The 19,495-nt window shown below is 36.6% G+C and overlaps 4 protein-coding genes across 5 annotated transcripts; all 4 read left to right on the forward strand.

Annotated features, from left to right (window-relative positions):
• The first annotated feature begins 783 nt into the window (after nt 1-783).
• Nucleotides 784-6,648, forward strand: LOC120012381 (la-related protein 6A-like). 2 transcript variants are annotated; one of them, XM_038863790.1, is made up of 11 exons: nt 784-1,185; nt 1,786-1,867; nt 4,352-4,446; nt 4,600-4,671; nt 4,749-4,828; nt 4,914-4,980; nt 5,476-5,523; nt 5,621-5,686; nt 5,755-5,883; nt 6,179-6,269; nt 6,346-6,648. In XM_038863790.1, the coding sequence occupies exons 1-11, from the start codon at nt 799-801 to the stop codon at nt 6,471-6,473; spliced, it is 1,245 nt and encodes a 414-aa protein (XP_038719718.1). In that variant the 5' UTR covers nt 784-798; the 3' UTR covers nt 6,474-6,648. The 2 variants fall into 2 exon arrangements, with proteins under 2 accessions (XP_038719718.1, XP_038719719.1); XM_038863791.1 differs by having other exon boundaries at nt 6,184-6,269; nt 6,346-6,488.
• A 1,289-nt stretch (nt 6,649-7,937) lies between these two features.
• Nucleotides 7,938-11,087, forward strand: LOC120012385 (40S ribosomal protein S14-3). Its single transcript, XM_038863797.1, has 6 exons — nt 7,938-8,094; nt 8,845-8,964; nt 9,057-9,102; nt 9,464-9,549; nt 9,831-9,960; nt 10,773-11,087. The coding sequence occupies exons 1-6, from the start codon at nt 8,092-8,094 to the stop codon at nt 10,838-10,840; spliced, it is 453 nt and encodes a 150-aa protein (XP_038719725.1). The 5' UTR covers nt 7,938-8,091; the 3' UTR covers nt 10,841-11,087.
• A 1,516-nt stretch (nt 11,088-12,603) lies between these two features.
• On the forward strand, nt 12,604-15,311 carry LOC120012384 (60S ribosomal protein L18a). The gene is made up of 4 exons (XM_038863796.1): nt 12,604-12,737; nt 13,250-13,365; nt 13,456-13,519; nt 14,659-15,311. Exons 1-4 carry the CDS (start codon nt 12,723-12,725, stop codon nt 14,998-15,000), a joined length of 537 nt encoding a protein of 178 aa, XP_038719724.1. The 5' UTR covers nt 12,604-12,722; the 3' UTR covers nt 15,001-15,311.
• Nucleotides 15,312-16,151: 840 nt separating this feature from the next.
• On the forward strand, nt 16,152-19,316 carry LOC120012382 (urease accessory protein G-like). Its single transcript, XM_038863792.1, has 6 exons — nt 16,152-16,437; nt 16,860-16,920; nt 17,268-17,469; nt 18,241-18,362; nt 18,450-18,554; nt 19,017-19,316. Exons 1-6 carry the CDS (start codon nt 16,178-16,180, stop codon nt 19,098-19,100), a joined length of 834 nt encoding a protein of 277 aa, XP_038719720.1. The 5' UTR covers nt 16,152-16,177; the 3' UTR covers nt 19,101-19,316.
• Nucleotides 19,317-19,495: the final 179 nt, after the last annotated feature.

Genomic DNA, 19,495 nt, shown 5'->3' on the forward strand with positions numbered 1-19,495 from the left:
GTCGCTCAATAGATGGAGGGATCTGTGATGCAGCTAAAACAGAGCAAGAGGGTGTAATTTTTTCAATATGAATCGAAATGACCTTAATCATAGGGTGTCCATGATTTTTATCCAAAAAAAGTTCACTCTTAATATTACCTTGTGATAATAATATTTTCAACCTTTTTTATTTCAACACTTGAAAAAAAAAATGCATGCTAAATCGCTAAATTTTATTTTTTCGTTTTCTAATGCAAATTTTTTAGATAAATATAACGATAATGAGAATTCCGGTTTTTTTTTTTTTAAATACTGTTGAGTAATTTGCTTTTCATTTTAAGCACATATATGTTGCAGTCTTATTTTTATTAAGTCTAGGTTAAATAAATTTATGAACTCGTACAATATATCTAGTCTTATATTTATTAAGTTTAGGTAAAATAAATGTATGAACTTGTATCATACGGGATGTTATGTATCCCTAATAAATTCAGTCATAACATGTAATTAGACAACGTAATAATGAAAGTCAATGTATTTAAACAACTTAAAAACGAAATTCAATGTAATTAGATAACGTCATACTGTTATGGCCGGTTATGGAAGAAAATATTAGGGATATAAGTCATTTTCGCGTTGAAATATATCCTGCAAACTCTAAAACAGTTTTGATTATACTATTGCAAATTTGCAAGACTTTTTGTTCACTTGTTAAATGATAGTTTAGCATGAATAATATCTAAAATCGTTTCAAATTGTAAAAGGTAAAACGGTAAAAGAGAATTTTGGAGAAGTGTTTACGAAGTCGGATTGACCGAAATGTCCCTGCGGTGGGTAGGAGGTTCAATAAAAGAGGGCCGAGAAGAAGCGACTACAGAGCAGGAGAGGAATGGGCGGGAGGGTTTTTCCAAGTTTCCGTATTTCTTTGTGAAAACTCTTTCTTCCCTTCTCTCCTCTCCTCTCTTAATGGAGGACCAAGCTGGACCGGCCGTCGCCACTGCTGTTGCGGTATCTTTGTCTCCGTCGCCGCAGGATCCCGACTCCACAACCGTTGAATCCTCGAATCTGGAAGTCGTGGACGTTCATCCTCAGCCGTCTGATGACGATCTGGAGCACGATCAAGATAACGATCACGGTGGCGATGGAGACAAGTCTACTGCGACTGGTGATCCAGCAGATGATCTCAAGCGTAAGATTATCAAGCAGGCAAGCCCTCTCTCTAATTTTTATTTGATTATCCTTGTGAAACGCATGAGAAGCTCGATTAATGTGTTGAAATTGGAAGTTAGGTTTTTGAATTTTGAGTCATGCGTAGCCCTCTGTTGGTTGCGGATGGGGGAAAGTGTTGTTGTTTTTGTGCAATGAGTTTTAAGTGTGGATTTCGCCTCTTAATCTGACATGGGGATGCTGGACACACTGGATTTTGCCACTATGAATGTCCTCCATGAAATTTGATAATTTGTTTTGAACTATTGTCTGACGTGCAATTTACGCTGTCTTTTGTTTTTTGTTTAACCATCCTTCATGCAATCTCCTGAAGCTACAGAGATATCTTTTGTGTTGACTAGTTTTTGATTCACTGGCAAATCCTAGACTAGCTCAATCTTCGTTTGATTACTTGGGAACTGCAGGAGAGTAATCGTATATCATTATATTTATCAATGAGTACTAGATAGTAAGACCTTGAAACATATATCTCTTTGCAAATATTATCTTGTGCTATTTTTATTCTGGGTATGATTCAAATCCAACTTTGTTAATTTTCTATGGAAATGCATTAATGAAAGTTCTTTGATGGTTTTGCAGGTGGAATACTACTTTAGTGATGAGAATTTGCCAACTGACAAATACCTGTTGAGTTTCATTAAGAAGAATAAAGATGGTTTTGGTAAGTAATTGGTTTTATTGTACTATGCTTTGAGTTACGAGATGGGACTCCAATTCTTAGCCACAATTACTCCCATAAACCATGTTAAATCATGTTTTTTTTTTGAAAATGGCATAGTAGAGTTTAGGATTTATGAATTAGTGTTTAACGTTTAGGATTTTTTTTTTCTTTTCAAAATCTACTATATTCTACCATTACAAATACCAAAATACTCAATAACACATTTTAAAGCGCAATTTAAAATAATTTTGAGGGAGAATTGTAGCTAAAATTGTAAGTAATAATTGGAGCCCCCTATCCCTCGAGTTACCTTTTATTATTAGGAAGATTATTCATTTTCAAAACCATACTATTTTTCAGCGTTCATACCATTGTAGTCAATTCTGTGTGTTTCCATATTTATGCGCTATCGCATCTGTGTTCCTATATTTATGCGTCCAGGCTTGTGCTGTAAGATACAAAATAGCAGTTTAGGAGAGTTAAAATTTTTTGAGTGCCTGAGATTAGATTTTATTATTCTCAAACACTACCCTATGTAAGGACATTTTTTTCTCATTTTATTTACTTTTCATTGGAGTCGGGGGTACGAATTTGACTGGCAAAATAATAAAGTATTCAAGCTGCCATCCTCTGCTAAGTACCCATGCTTCTCTATTTGCCTACGATTTGAAGTCACAAAAAATATAGGTGCTTCTGCGTTATTTAGTATTTACTTTTTTGCAAGGAAATTTTCAAGAGCCTGTATAAAACTAGCTAGTGGTCTACTTCATCACTATAAGATTTCAAAAACTTTACAAAATATAAGTTTTGGAAAGTCATAGTGGTTGTACAACTATAAAGATGGATTATGGACTACAGCATGCATCACCTAGATCCTGGCACTTCGTTTATAGTTAACAATACAAGAATAGAGATGTTGAAGGTGATGAAATATAGCAGGTACTTCTGATGCGTTGCACGCCCTGGAGGTTTTCCTGGTGCTGCCAATTTTAGCCGTGCCGAGCCTTTGGGTTGTCTGAATGATTACGCAGACTGTTATCTGATTCCTTCTCTATTCATGTTCTTCCTGTGTATGGCTTTAAACTCTTCCCAGAATTTTGTGACTCTTTTTTTTCCGCTATTTCATAAAGAATTCAAAGCCTAGTTACATTATACTTCTGGTTTTATTAACTTAGTGTTTCGAAATGCTACGGGTTTGTTTGGTGTTCTTGTTTTCCATGCATTTTTTGTTTTCATTTTCCGGAAAACAGAAAACAACCCCGAAAACAAGTTAGTTGCCCATTTTAGAAAAATCACTTGAAAACATAAAATGAAAAAAAGACTCTGAAAAAATAGAAAGCACGGGAAACAGAGAAAACAAGAAACAAACCAAAGGTACTTTAATTTTCTCCATTTGGTCTTCTAGTATTTAGAGTTCCTTAAAATTGTTTCCACTTGTGCTGTTCCCATACTTTACAGTTACTCTTATGCTGGCATCAGCAGATGCAAGCATGTATCTTTGGAAAGCCATGGAATGTTAAAGTGGCAATTTAGTATCAGTCAGGCTACTGTTTGAGGTTAGGTTGCATTTATTAGTTGATAGATAGTGTTTTCATTGCATGTTTTATGGTCCCTAGTCCACAATTGATGCTATCTTGGATTTTGTTTAGAGAATAAAAACAAAGGTTCAGTGATAGAACTTTGCTGCTTTTTTATATTGGTTCTTACTTCTTTTGTTCCAGGTAGACTTACCTGGTGTTCCTTGGGCTATTCTGCTTGCTGTAGTGTCTGGAACATTGATAGCATTAGGTCTAAAGTGGCACCTTTTATAATTCATTTTTTGCTTGCTTTAAATTCGTCAGCCAGTTGGCTGTCAATATGTTGATCGTTCTGTCTTAGACTGTCAGACTAATTTGTAACCTCTGGTAGCTGGCTGGGGAGTCGTTTTTCCTATAGCTTGCCGAAATAGTTTAGTTATCTTTCTGGCTGATTTCTATTACACTATCTGAATTCTGAACCACGTTACCCTATGATCTCATTTGGGTTTATTACAAATGAGCAGTCTTCTTTCTCCCTTTGAGAGAAACCTATATGTAAGATTCATATTAAATCTTTTCAGGGATGCAGGTAACGAAAGTGATAGATTTTTCCTACAGTAGATATAGCACCTTATGTGTTCCTGGCTCTGAGTATCTTAACCTTTGTATGTGCATCTATGGGGCTTTGTTTGTTCGCACTAGAGGATGGAATGCTTCATTTCTGTGCTAGTAGCATTTTTGTGCAATATTTGGCTTTTATTTTTTTATGGCTGTTCTTTCATGAACAATACTCCCCTCTTCTCACCTTTGTTTATGCATATTTCCATATGACTTCCTTATTTATTAATAGCTGTTGTCTTTTTACTGCTTTTGGCTTCTGTTCTTTCTTTTAGATTGTGAATATCAGTTTGCATATCATAGTATTTTACTGAATTTGCTTATTCATTACCTTTTTCCTCTCGCACAGTTCCAATTTCAGTTATAGCTTCATTCCGGAAAATGAAAAAGCTCTCTCAAGATTATTTTTTGATTACGGCTGCACTCAGGGAGTCTTCCCTCCTTGTAAGCCTTTTATTTTGTTCAAGTTTTGAAGAAAAGTTTATCTCAAATGCATCTGTGTTTGGGCAGACCTTGGTGATGGTACTTCATAATTTCTTGGGGATGCTTTTTTTTAAGTGAATGGTGTAATTTATGTTTTAACTGATTGAATTGCAGGTTGTAAGTTCAGATGCGAAGAAGGTGAAACGCATTCATCCTCTTCATTTCAACGAGGCCAGAGATCCTAAGGTACTTTGTTTCTCGGACTTAGAATCTTTTTATCCCGTTATTTATGGAAGTTTTGGCATCTTATTTTTGGACTCTAGTTTTGCACTGTTTTGGTAGAGAATCTCCCAGAGGATCATTCAGTGGAGAGCATTCAGAGAATTTTTGGTGAAGTGGGAAAGTATATCTTCTTTAACATTTTCCTTATATATACTTACGTGTTTTTCCATGTATATTTATGATTCTTTTTGCTAATTAATTTCCAGTATAAAGAGTATAAGCATTCGTGACTTAAATGTTTCAGAAGATCAGAAAAAGATGGTTAGTCGCAAGGTATGGTATAAAATATGTTTTAAATGTAATATTATAGTATCTTCTTCATTCAAAAGATATTGGATCATAGTGGTTTCAGGTTTTGTAATGCTATAGGTTCATTTGTTCTTGTTCTCCATTCTTTTTCTTCCTTGTCTTTTTCTCCCATTTCCCTTCATAAAGTTTCCATGGGAACTATTCTTTCAGGATGTTTTATGGTAATTAAAACAAGCGTTAACTTCAATTCATAGGTACCACTAGTTTATTCATAATTAGTCCTGTACATTAGCCTTCAAAGAATGAGTTGGTTTTGAATTGTTGGTAAACTGTGAAATCCTTTTTACTTCTTTAAATGATCAAAACTATTGCAAGGAAAAAAGAAATACAAGGTTCTGGATTTGTAATGTGTCTTTATTCTTTCCATAGTTTTTTTGACAGATAAAATGCTTGTTTGATGGGGTTTGAATTAATATGTATTGGCTGATGACTTTTTGCCTGCTTTGTTTCATGTTGTAGCTACATGCACTCGTGGAGTATGAAACTTTAGAGGCTGCTGAGAAAGCTGTTAGTATCAAGTCAAATCTGCAGTCTTATTGCATTTGTTCTATGATTTATGATGTTTAGTCATTATGGGTTTATATTTTCCGGGTAATTGGATCAGGTGGCTACTCTGACTAATGAAGATGACTGGAGAAACGGCATGCGTGTCAAGCTTTACAAGATAATGGTTAGTGTTTGAACTTAATTTCCTTTAATGTTACTGAGTTGGTCCCAATGTTAGCCTTTTGGGTCTAGGGAAAAAATGCCCACAGAAAACAAGCTTGGAGAGGATCTGACTCTCAGAAAAACAGCACTGCTCATGCTACTGGAGATGAGGAGAATCATAACTTGAGCGAGCATCATGATGATTCACCTGATGAAGAGGTTAGTCGTATCTGATTCTCTACTCTCTTTTTCAGTCAGTACTTCAGGCTATTAGTCAAAATCTTATTCATATTGGTCTAAAACTCTAAATGGGTGCAGAGTTTAACTCAACATCAACCCTAGATTTGTGTGTTATGTCGGTTAGCATAGAACATGCTATTTACAACTTCCTGTAAATGGATATGGTCATCTTAGCATAACATGCTTATAATTAATAATAAATTGTCATGAGAAGGGTTAATAAAAATGCCAGGGAAAGGTTGTGTGCAGCTATGTCATTTCTATTTCATTTCAGGACAGAGAACAATTACCCAAGGAGAAAAATGGACAGAAAGGTCGATATCGAGGACGATCGAAGAACAAATATCATGGCACTAACGGGGCTGGTATTTTGACAAACTAATCTTATCTTTTAATTATTTCTTCCATCTCTGTTGTGATGTTTTTTCTGCTTTATTACAGGTCATGGGACTACACATTACAGTCATGCTGTTGAAGCCTCGAAGCCACCTCCAGGCCCAAGAATGCCTGATGGAACCAGGGGATTCGCGTTGGGGAGAGGCCGACCTGTTGTATCAAATCAAAGTTAGCGGCAATGTACAGCTGTGTTTATAGATTTAGTAATGTGGGAGTTTAAGGTGGGTTACCGTATTTATTCTGCTACGGAATCTCCAGTGGGTGGGTTTAGATTTTGCGACGCTGTTAGCTTTCATGGCTCCAGTCCAGCGTTCCATGTGTAACAAGGATTGCAGCAATCACAACGAGATTGTACTTGACAACACTATCTGCCTCTTCGGGTTCACTAGTGCATTCTCCAACTACTAAGGAGGGAAGGGATTTGGGGCTGTCAAATTCCTAAAAAATTTGAGTGTCTCAAATTTCAATCTAAAGGTTGTAGTTTTGTCACATAAAGTTTATCCAATGGTGAAGATATGAATTTATATTTACAAACTTGGGAGAGAGGTTTTTGAATGAGAAAGAGAAACAAATATAGAGATAAGTGTAAAATTACTTTTTATATGTGATGATGTAGTAAAATTATGACTTTTAGATTGGAATTTGAGACTCAAATTTTTTTAGAATTTGAGAGCCCCTAATCTGAGGAAAAAGATTGTTTGGAATTATTTCACCAATTTCATCAAATCTGTACCATTGAATGGTGGGGTGTGATGTTGTTAAATCCAATGCAATCATGCATTCAATGGTGGAGATTTGGTGGAATTGACTGGATTAATTCCAGCCCCCCTATCCCCTAATCCGGGAGGAAGACCGTACAGGGGATGGCACACAAGTGAGTCAAAACCTTGTGTTTTTCCATTGATCAGAGTTTCCAACGAATATTTAACTAAGACTAAGGTAGGGATTTGTGTTACAAAAACATTGTGCCAGGTAATCCTTATATTAAGTAGTTATTGTTAAAGTCATCGAAATGATTTCTGTTAGCATTACTATAACTAGTTTTACAATTTTATGAGTGAATTTTGGGGACTTGTAATTGTAAGAGTCTAAATTACTAAACGGAGTGTGATTTATCTACCAAGTAGTACTAGTGATCTATACAAACATGTTGAATTGGCTTGGACATCAAATATTGGAATTGATTGTTGGTTAAAAAAATCTGGATTAACTAAATCTTTTGACAAATGAACGATTCATGAAGATAGCTTTGTTGAGTTGTGTTTCGTATGCTAAATAACAGGTCATTGGTTAAGATGGTGAATTTGATTGTTGTAATTCTTACTTTACTATTCTCGCACTGAGCCTCAGCATATGTTGGCTCATGTCTCAATTGATTCTTGGGGATTATGAGTCTTTCATGGCTCGAAATTTACAAATCAATTGTTGGGTAGACAATTAGGTGGGGTCTAAGATTAAAAAAAAAAAGAAAAAAAGAAGGTGTACAGTGTACCATACTACCATCCCAATTATTTTTAATGATTTTATCAATTCAATGAGTAGTAAAAGACAAATATTGGTAGGTACTTAACAAATTAAAAAATAGAAGGAAATCTAGGGGCAAATTTTAAAAACTCAGAAATATTAGAGGAGCAGTGGGTAATATCTCATTCTCTCGCTCGGAGGGTAAAAACCCTAGTCGACTTTTATATAAGCGTAGCCGAACTCTTTACGGTTCTGGCATTTGACATCGGAAGCGCCAAGACCCTTCGTCGCGAAACCTCAGATTGTCATTAGCATATCCTCGCCGATATGGTACGCGTCTTTTCTCTCTGAGTTTTGTTTCTTACTGATTCGTCGATTGCTCTTCTTTATCTGCTGTTGTGTGTTAACCATGTTTCAAGAGCCCCAGATTTGGTCGGTATAAGATCTCGGTGGTATAGATTACTTGTTTCTTTTGTACAGTTGAGTACTTATTTTTGCTCGGGAGGATGCAACTGTATATGAATCGTATTGTGATTTTTCTCTGTAGTTGCAATGGATTAGTGATTGAACAAAAGATATGAGTATTTGAATATAAATGCAGTCTTTATTTGTAATAATTTCGAGTTTGAGAAGGAAAATTTGATATTAAAATTGTTAGGTTTTCGTGTGTGATGAAATTTGGAGTTCACTAGGCGTTCAAATGTATTGGGAATGGATTTAATTTGGCACTGTAATACTCTCATACTGATATGATATGGTTTTCCTCTTGAGTAAATATTGTGATTAGAATATATGCTTATATATTAGCTAAGGAATTCTACCGTGCTGATTGGATGTTTCTCATTTTTGTGCTGTATGCTTCAGCTTTTTTTCTCGTCTTTTTTCCCTTTTAGTAAATAGTGTGAAAGCTGTATTTACATTTTCATTAGCGGATATATTCGTTATTTTTCTATGACTATGGTACACAAGTTTTGATGCTTCTATTAATTAGTAATTGGAAGTGTTTCAGTGCGGCTTATATGATTTTGACATCTTTTAAATTGTCCGGACTTTTAACTTGCTTGTTGATGGTTTCTTCAGTCGAAGAGGAAGGTTAGAGAGCCAAAGGAAGAGAATGTGACTCTAGGCCCGGCAGTGAGAGAAGGAGAGTATGTTTTTGGAGTGGCCCACATTTTTGCCTCATTCAATGACACATTCATTGTAAGTAGGGAGGTTATCCACTATTGTTGCTATTCATCAGCATAGCAATACTAATTGAATTTTCTTTTTCTTTTTTTTTTTCAAAATTGCAGCATGTGACTGATCTTTCTGGAAGGGAAACCATGGTTCGCATCACTGGTAAGTCATCCCATCTGGGCAAAGTTAGGAGTCGCTTGGTCTTAAAATGTTAGACAGTATTCTTGAGTAGCATTAATAAAGTGCCATATAGGACCATACAGTACAACTGCATCGCAGTTATTTTAGAATATTTCAGTCACCTCCCCCCCAATACACGTCACATCCAGCCTGAAGTGATTTTTGGGCAGGAGAGTGAGATTTGTTACTATCAAGTTGATAGTAGATGCAAGAGAGAGTCTGTTAACTGATTATAATTTAATTCTAGTTAAGAGATTTTATGTATTTTTTTTGAGTGCTAATCCCTTTTGAAGTTGTAGTTTTTATTTGATAAGAAACTATTTCTGTTTTGGTAAAATAATAGGTGGGATGAAAGTGAAAGCCGACAGAGACGAATCATCACCTTATGCTGCCATGCTTGCTGCACAGGATGTTGCCCAGAGATGCAAGGTCCTCTTTATTCCTTGCTAATAATGTACTTCTTGACTGATGCTCAATAGTTTGAATTTGTTACTTGGGTTTGGTACCAATTTGTCTGATGTCATTGTTTAAAACACACTCTAGTTATATGGTTTAATATTTTGGTTAAGTGTCCGTGCATTAGATGGATCTGAAGATCATTACATCATGGATTGGATCCATGCTTCATTTTGTTATAATGTGTCATTGTCAATTGGTTTAGGTTCTTTACATTGCAGAGATTTTTTTGAACTATTTATACTTTGATGCAGGAACTTGGCATTACTGCTCTGCATATTAAGCTTCGTGCTACTGGTGGGAATAAGACAAAGACCCCTGGGCCAGGTGCCCAGTCTGCTCTTCGGGCCCTTGCTCGTTCTGGAATGAAGATTGGCCGTATTGGTAAGTCTCTTACTGTGTTCCTATTTGTTGTGTAATGTTGGTGGCTAGCATCTCTTGATGTTTTTACGATTCAAAAGATAAACTTAGTGTTGCTGGAGGGTTCTGTGCAGTTGCTTCATGTTTCATTAGGCGATTATGGATGGATGGTATACGTATGATGACCCATGAATTTAACGAGTGGCAATCTTTGCAGTAAAAAATATGAAGTTCATTCTTGCTGTTCTGTGATAATGATTGTGATTTAATTCTGCCGCCTTTTTTACTCTAGAAGTGGTCATTGTTCAAGCAATGGAGAATTCATTTGTTTTTCGCGCTCAGTGGCCATGTTGGAGATGTCATATCTTATAACCTGTTCTCAAGAAACTTAGTCTACATATGTGAATTGTATGTGACTTTAAAACTCTTTATCAGCAGGTTAAAATTTTAAATTTTGACTCGAGGAAATATAAGGGATCTTGTAGTAGGTCTGTGGAATTTGAGAAGTTAATGTGTAATTTGTTTATGTCATTTGCCAAACAATGGTGAATTTGGTGCATGTTGTGGACAATGGACATTTTGATGAGTGAATTATTTTGCCTCCTGTGTCGTGAAGAGTTTTTACTCCTTTGAACAAAAAAAATTAGATTTATCATTTTGACTTGAAGTAATTGTGGAAGGAGGAGATAGTTGATTGATTGATTGATGTTGAGTGACTACATACCCTATTGATTTCTCTATAGTAATGTACATGGCCGATTTATTTGCAATTCTGTTACACTATGGTAAAACAAATTATTTGTTAAGCTCTAGTTTTGATTTTCAACATGTTGCAGAGGATGTGACTCCAATTCCAACTGACAGCACTCGTCGAAAGGGTGGTAGAAGAGGTAGAAGGCTCTAAAGGATGTGTTCAACGGGTGGTGGTTGGATCTACATTGCAGTTTTGCTGTGTTTTCCTTTTGCCTGGGAAAAAAATCTATTTGAACTTTTGTAGAAAAGATGTTGGGATCAGAAAGTCATCCTCTCAATATTAGTTACATCCATCTGTTTTAACTTTATGTTACAATGTTGAAAGTAATCTTCTTTTGATGTTTGGTACATCTATATATTTATTTTACCTCATTTGTCTCAACATGATTTGGAGAGAACTTTTGTCTGAATTTACTTTGTTTTTGTTTTGTTATTCCTTGACCTCCATGACATTCAACTTTCAAAATCTTGCCTTAGGCTGTTAATACATATCAAGAAATACCGTTATACATCATCTAGTCTTAGCGTAGTTGTTAGGCCCCACTTCATAAGGACCACCCCTATAGACCTGAGATTGCAAGAAAATATGCCCACAATTCAACTGTTTGATATTTATAATTAGATCCGTTTATTTGTTGTCAAGTGTCCCATGTTCTTCAATTGCTTGATAGTGTAGAATAACTGATTCCCTTCTTGTTGACATGTGTACCCCACGTTCTATTGTTGCTCTGTTTCTGTTACACCATAAACCCCACTTACATAGGAAATTAAATAGAATGGCACACTTGCAGCCTACTGTCGAAGTGAGCAAGACATTCAAGCATGATATTCCATTGCATGGTGATTGTTGTGTGGTCATAGAAGGAGGGGGAAAAGACAAAACAGAGCATTATGAGAGATTTTCCTAGGGAATAATGCGTTCGAATGTGGTCCTACAACACAGGAGAATGACGAGGAAAAAAAAGGGGACCGTGCATGACTCGCAGTCCATCGCAGTGGCTGACAGCGCCCAAGCCAACTATTTATACGATACTAAGCAGCTATTTAAAAACCAATGTTTTCAATACAATAAAGTTATTGTTTACTGTTACTCGATACAAATAAAGTCATTGAATTAACAATGATGGTATCAATCTATTTGCTAACTGTTTTTGGCAGTAGAAGAAATTTTAAAAAACTATATGAAGTTAATCAATTCTGTATACCTTGATTTGCAGTGTAAGAGAGTACACAATCAAAGCATCTTTAGATACATGTATCGTTATAAAAGAGTAATATCGTAAAATGATAAAGAACAACCTAATGGTGTTGTCACCGAATAGGTATTCATAGGTTCCGAGCGATGAATGTAAAGGACAATCAAATTGGTAATGACGATTATCATTACTTCATTTGCTTTGTCCAACTTAACGATGAATTGATAGTAAACCATGATAATGAATCATTTCCATTACTTGATTAAGATTATAGTATGTTACTATAACTCGATATATTGTCTCCTAAATGTTTCATGAATCGCGACTTCAAATTTTATTAATCAATATTCATACATGACATGAGTACACACCTAATTGCATTATATTCTTGTGACTCATTCATTGAAACCAAATATGATTAACTCGTTAAAGGGGCTAGTCGAGTTGGTTCTTATATTTCATGTAAATTCATGGGCCCAGGTTCGAAGCTTCTCGCAAATATTTTGGGGTCACATCCCCTCATAGGTTTATTCTAGTAAGGTTGTCGCAAGGTTTAAGTTTCGGAAAATATATTGTGGTCCCATTTATTTGGGCTAGGCTTCGATTGTGCCTTTCGTGGGCCTACCGGAGGCAGCGGCCGCTTATGGGGCATGTGTTTTGTGGGCTTAAATCTTTCGTGGGCTAATGCCCAAGATGAATTTTGGCCCATACATATAGACCAAACATTTTAGGGTTTTTTCTTAGCCGCAAGCTCCTAGATATTGTCTACCAGAAAAACCCTAGGCGCGAGAGATTGTGCTGCACGGATTGCCAAATCCCATCCCCTGTCTCTCGAAAATGGTTTCTTTCAGGGTAAGATACTAAGATTCACAGTTAACCCTTCGATGATCTGCCCTTTATGCATTACTCAGTCTCTGTAATTTTTCTTTCTAATTGTTTTTTGAGAATTGGTTTTAGTTAGTCTCTGTTTGACATGCGAGAAGATGAGAAAATTTAACTCTGTTTAACTATCCGACTTCCTTGTTAAGCGTTAAATTTTAAACCTCTATTCATTTCAATTGAACGCAATCAATGCGTTAGGTTTTTCACTGTGGACGCTTTATCAGTAGTCATCGTTACCTCTGAACAAGCTGGGTCGTGAAAGTTATGTATTGAATTCCTATTTCCGATTTGTTTTATGAAGCCATGCTTTGTTGTCGATAAATAGTGTAAATTTGTTGGCCATTGGTAGATTTGGGTTCCATGTGGTTGATATTGAAGAAGCTTTAAAATGAGAAATATAATTTTATTTTTGGGTGACGAAACAGATCTTAGTATGTTATATGTTCTTTTATTGATGCTGATGTTGGTTTTGGTTTGTACAGTTTCACCAGTACCAGGTTGTTGGAAGAGGGCTCCCAACTGAGTCAGATGAACACCCAAAGATTTTCAGGATGAAGTTGTGGGCAACAAATGAGGTTCGGGCCAAGTCTAAGTTCTGGTGAGTAAACTTACATTTCATTTTGATTGGTGGTTGATTGATTGTGTGAAATTGAGGGGTCGGTGTTAATTTGTTCTTTGTCCTCACTAGGTACTTTTTGAGGAAGCTAAAGAAGGTCAAGAAGAGCAACGGGCAAGTCCTTGCTATCAATGAGGTATTTGACTACCTGTTAGTGCTTTTACTATTGCCATGGCATTGACAAGCATGATTTAAGAGAAACGATGAAATTTTCTATCCTTTATGAAGCAATAGAAAGCTTAAAAGGCTTCTCATTCTGACATCTGTGTGTCAATTGTATTTGATAGCATGTTTAGGATAATCATTTCGGATGATATTGTTTTTCTGTAGGCTGTTGATATTTCTTTGAAAATTTTGGCAATATATAAGTGGTTTAATTTCAGCTGCATTGATGCCTTATTTATTTTTGCATAGTATTTTACCTGGATATGCATGTTTCTACTGGAGCTGACTTGGACAAATACTTTCCAAAGTTGTTCTGTTCCTAAATTCTCTTTCGTTTTCAAGACTCGAGTAGTTAGGGACGTGATGATTTTCTGGCTCCGAAATTTACTAAATGTCCAGTTTTTTCTGCTGTCGAAATCTGTAAAATGAATTATATAGTGATTTGGAAGTAAACCATTCCTTATCTTTTCCACCCTCGAGTCCGTAAAGTTTTTGAAGACTTGATGGTGAGAATTTAGAGTATTTTTTTAGCTTGACAGGGAAAAATAGCCATAGGCAATTGATGACATGTCTATTTCCTGGTGAATTTGTTTCGAGTACTTATGCGGTGGAGTAACTTACGGCACTTGATTGCAAAACGCAAATGAATATTTGAAACACGGACCATTAATCATCTTTCTTATGTATGGCTTGCTTTTGTGTGTCTGTGTTTAACTTCTTGTGAGAACAAGGAAAAGTATTTTTTTCTCTGTCCTTTATTGTTTCTTTTGCTTAATTGGTTTGTATTTCACTGGTTGGCATGTTTGATACTTTCTTGACAAGATGCTTCTTGGTATGAGTTGATGCAGACTGTGTATTAGTTTGTTATTTTAGTCATTACGTTATCTCCTTTCTGTTCTCTATTTTATACCATCTTGGTCATCTGTGCTTTGATTAAGTCTCAATTTACCTTTTTAAGAAAAATAAGTACCGGTGGATATTAGGTGTTGATACCATATAGTTGTTTCATTGTTTCCTGACGACATACCTCTTTCATTCTTGGGGATGTTAATTGTTTGAACTAATATCACGCTTGGTTATTGTGGCTCTTACATATGTTTGCTCTTGCAGATTTTTGAGAAAAACCCTACCAAGATCAAGAACTATGGAATCTGGCTGCGATATCAGAGTCGAACTGGTTATCACAACATGTACAAGGAATACAGGGACACCACTCTGAATGGGGCCGTAGAACAAATGTACACTGAGATGGGTTCCCGACATAGGGTCAGGTTTCCTTGCATTCAAATTATCAAGACGGCCACCATCCCAGCCAACCTGTGCAAGAGGGATAGCACCAAGCAGTTCCACAACTCCAAGATCAAGTTCCCGTTGGTGTTCAGGAAGGTGAGACCACCAAGCAGGAAGCTGAAGACCACATACAAGGCTTCAAGGCCTAACCTATTTACATGATTCTCTATCACCAGCAGTTAGTAAGTTAGCAAGAGGTAAAATTGTGCTGTTTCTAAATTTTGTTTCCAGAATTACTGCATATTTTGTTTGAAAGATCTTGGAACACCAGACTGCAGCTTGTCAGGAATTTGATATCCCTGTTTTGTTTACATTTTAAGTTTATGGGACATGGTAATTTCTTTATGACCAAGGAACTAAGTTGAAGTTTATTCGACTCATGTTCTTTTGGTACGTGTTTGTGTACTTTTTAGAGCCTTTCGAACTGAGATGAGATTTTAAGGCTAATTATTGTTTGATTGTGTTGATGTTTATGATTTTTGTGTGGCCAATTAAAACCTTCTATTTGATATTTGTTTATGTATCATTAACTTGTGATATTATTACTCTTTTTGATGCATGAAACTCCTTGACCGTGCAAGTGTTGGAGTCTGCATGCATGTATGTTTTAGTGGAAAATTTGGGTTGTCATTAAGCAAATAACGAGAATGTGTGTGTGTGTGTGTGTGTTTGCGTCGGATTTTGTATCAGATTAGCAAGGTTGCAAGAGTCTCCTTTTTGCCAAGCAATCATTCAGTAATTTATAGATTAGAAACTGATTATCTACACAACAACATGGCACAGCCTATGTATCCCAAATAAGATTCTGAATCTGGAAAAGATATATACGAAGCTACTAACTGCTAAAAGGTGGCGGAGTTGGTGGTGGATGAATCGTTCTAGTTTGGAACCCCAAGTTCTCAACTTTCCACTCTGAACACTGTACAATCCAAGCGTATGGGATGTTTAGTCTATGATTTCTCGTCATAAAATAAATACTAACGGTTAAATAATAGAGTATGCATCCGAGGCCGACTATAGAACCCTATTTAATGAGAGGAAGGCATTAGTAGTCCCCTCTCAAGATGGACAGTAAGAGCCGGAAAAGACATTCGTTCTTAAATGAAAACTAAAGAGTGGGGAAAATGGAGCAAGTTCTCCATTCTGCATCTGATCCTCCTCCGGAGGGATTTTTTGTTAAAAAAATACTAACGACTTAAGTAAAAATACTGACAGGTAAATATTTTAAAATATCAGGGGTGTTTTCGTCAATAACGTAATCGTCATCTCTACGTTTAGCCGAGCAAGCGAGTATTTTAAGCCTTTCAATTTAGTCAACACACTTGCAGTCTTCACTCAAATGGCTTCACACGATCCCCACAAACATGACCATCATGATCACCATGACCACCATCACCATCATCAAGATCACACTAATTCGACGAATTCACGGGTGGGTGAAGACGGGAGGGTGTACCATAGCCATGATGGGCTGGCACCACACTCACACGAGCCTATTTACTCGCCTGGGTACTTCAGCAGAAGAGCTCCGCCTCTCGTCAATAGGGACTTCAATGAGAGAGCTTTCACTGTCGGTATTGGCGGCCCTGTTGGTACTGGGTATTATCCTATTTCCTTCAATTTTTCGTTCAAATTAATATCGCTATCATAATTGATTGTTGAAAAAGTTTTTTTCATGAGTCACGATTTTCATATTCACCGATTAAAGATGGAATTTTGATTTCATGGAAACTCTTTTTTTTTTGGGTTGAGAGCGCTTTTATGGAAATTGTGATAGTGGATAAATGTCCAGAATTACTTGGTTCTGGCATCGAAAATCTATGAAGTAAATATTACATAAATGTTGTTCTTTTATCGCTTGAACTTGAAATTGTAAGGCAAATAGAGAAATGCACAATAATTATGCCTTAGAATGAGATATGATACGACGAAATCTTACTATTGAATCTGAAGATTAAAGTTGCTAACTGGCACAAGCTAACTATATGGACACTGATGAAATGCCATTTCGTGCTTTACAGGAAAACGGCATTGATGCTGGCTTTGTGTACGTATTTAAGGGACAAATACAGTCTTGCTGCAGTAAGTATAGTCTGTTATGAATGCACGAGTATTTTTGTTTCACAAGCTCCTGTTATCATTATGAATTTTTATGAGTTCATATTGTAGTTCTGTGGAGTTCTTCATGAATTCGTGTTACAGTTTTGTGTAACAGCTACTGATGTAGGTAGATGGTTGTGTCTGTGGCTCAAACCCTCCAATAATGGATCTAGTTCTGTTGGTTAATACCTGAAATCGAGTACTGCAAACCAATTAGTTAATATGTGTTGATGATCTAGTTCTGTTATTTTCCCTTTTCCTCATTTTTTAATGCACCATGTCAATATTTAGTCAAATGGATGACAGATTAAGAAATTTCATTACTTCAGGTGACAAATGATATATTCACGAAGGAGGATGGTGAGTTCTTGATTAAGAATGGGGCGCTTCCTGGAGAAAGAATACGTGCTGTAGAAACTGGAGGATGCCCCCATGCTGCAATTCGTGAAGACATCAGTATCAATCTTGGCTCTCTTGAGGAGCTTTCCAGCTTATACAAAGCAGACATACTCCTTTGTGAATCTGGTGGAGGTAATTTCAATGGATGAAAAATCTGATTAAGCACTTTTCCTGCAGTGATGCTACAATGGACTGATATTTTTCTCATTGCATGTCAGAAATTGGCTTTGTTGGTCAGCTTTAAACTACTGTGATAAATTTTAGATCCTCTTTGGCTTCTGGCATATACATTGACCAAAACAACAGCACCTGGGGTAATGCAAAGCAGTAGCATCTCTAAGAGTGGTTATCCGGATCTGAGAGTACTTGGATATTTCTCCCAACAACTAAAGAGTGAACTTTGGCTGATTATACATAGAATGATACCTGAAAGGCAGGAAAACTTTTAGATGATTGGAGAACTACTTTTCTCTCTTCTTCTCTCCCATATCAGCCCTTGAACCAATGACCTGTTGGGCAAAGAGCATTCACTACGACCACCAGGCCAATTGAGGCCGATAGATGACTGGAGAACTTATTTTTCTTAATCATGTTCTGATCAATAACACCCATTCGTTTGCACCTGGAACTAAGTCAGTTCTTTCTTTTCTGGCATTTGTGAATGGTCTTTCTTTTAGAACTAGGTATTCCTCTCTCTGTCTCTCTCTCTCTTCCACCCCCACTTGTTCCTTCTCCCCTAAGCCCTGTGGCATATCTTATACGCATCCTATGTACCCGTGCCATTCTGAGTGTCCTTTACCAGAATTTATTCCTTATCAAGGAAAAAGTATCATAGTTTATTTGGCTGAATTTCAGTTATTACCGGTTTTTAATATTATCATACATATGATGGTCTCACTGCAGATAACTTAGCTGCCAACTTCAGCAGGGAATTGGCTGATTACATCATTTATATAATAGACGTATCTGGCGGTGATAAAATTCCTCGAAAAGGGGGGCCAGGCATCACCCAGGCTGATCTCCTTGTATGTGATTTCCTACTTTTCTGCTGCTCATAATATCTGCAAAAATTGGAAATGTAGTCGTCTAGCATACTGATTACGTTATACCAGGTAATAAACAAAACAGACCTTGCACCAGCAGTTGGAGCTGACTTGGCAGTCATGGAACGAGATGCTGTCCGCATGCGTGATGGAGGGCCATTTGTCTTTGCTCAGGTCGGTTGTGTGTAATCAAAATATATTTTCTGATAGGTTTTGGAATTTAATCATTTATAGTGTTGTGCAGATTTTCTTTTTTTGTTACTATTACAATACTTGGGACAAGGGTGTCAAATTTTCTCATTCCCTTATAAGCTGTCAAAAAAGGCACCATAATGCTAATATAAAGCTACAATATATATTGCATTTCCTAGTTTATAGGACGGAACACCCCGTTCATGAATTCCCACAGAAGTTCTTGTATTTTATCGTTCCACCACCAGTTGATGTTATCTTCCATGTTTATGACTCTCAAATTTTGCACTCTGAGTCAGGCTTCTCATCCGCTTTTGCTGTTTTGGAATATCTGAATCGTGCGGAAAATCCTGTGACCAACATCATGAGATTTATATCAAAGGCCTTGCTACTGGAAAACTGAAGATTTCTTGTACTTAATGCAACTTTTGTATATATATGCAGGTGAAGCATGGGGTTGGCGTGGAGGAAATTGTGAACCACATTTTACAGGCTTGGGAAGCCACAACCGGGAAGAAGCAATACTGAATTTCTAGGCAAAAGCTGGCTAAATTGTTTGTACGTTATCTTCCCTAAAGCACATCCTGATGCATTTTGCTATAATTGAGTTAGGTTGAGCTCGGTTCCCCTTGTGAACCTTTGTCTTTGACTCTTTGTCTGTGAACTGCAAGTTGTATAGAAAACGAAAATCCCATCCCATAAGCCAAGGTTTCCATTTTCAGATATGTTGCTTATTGTTGTTCATTGTCTAGTAATAACACTATTTATTGAGGTGATTGTAGCCACGTGTTGGGCTTTGTCCAACTTATCATGTCGTTCTGGTAGGGAACTTATGTGCGTGCGGTCTTGACGACCATAATTTAGACACATAGGATGTCCAAAAGACAAGTGTGTATGATGTCATTTTCGGTTACTTAAAAAAC

Source organism: Tripterygium wilfordii, chromosome 13 (genome assembly GCF_013401445.1).
Source record: "Tripterygium wilfordii isolate XIE 37 chromosome 13, ASM1340144v1, whole genome shotgun sequence".
NCBI lineage: Eukaryota > Viridiplantae > Streptophyta > Magnoliopsida > Celastrales > Celastraceae > Tripterygium > Tripterygium wilfordii.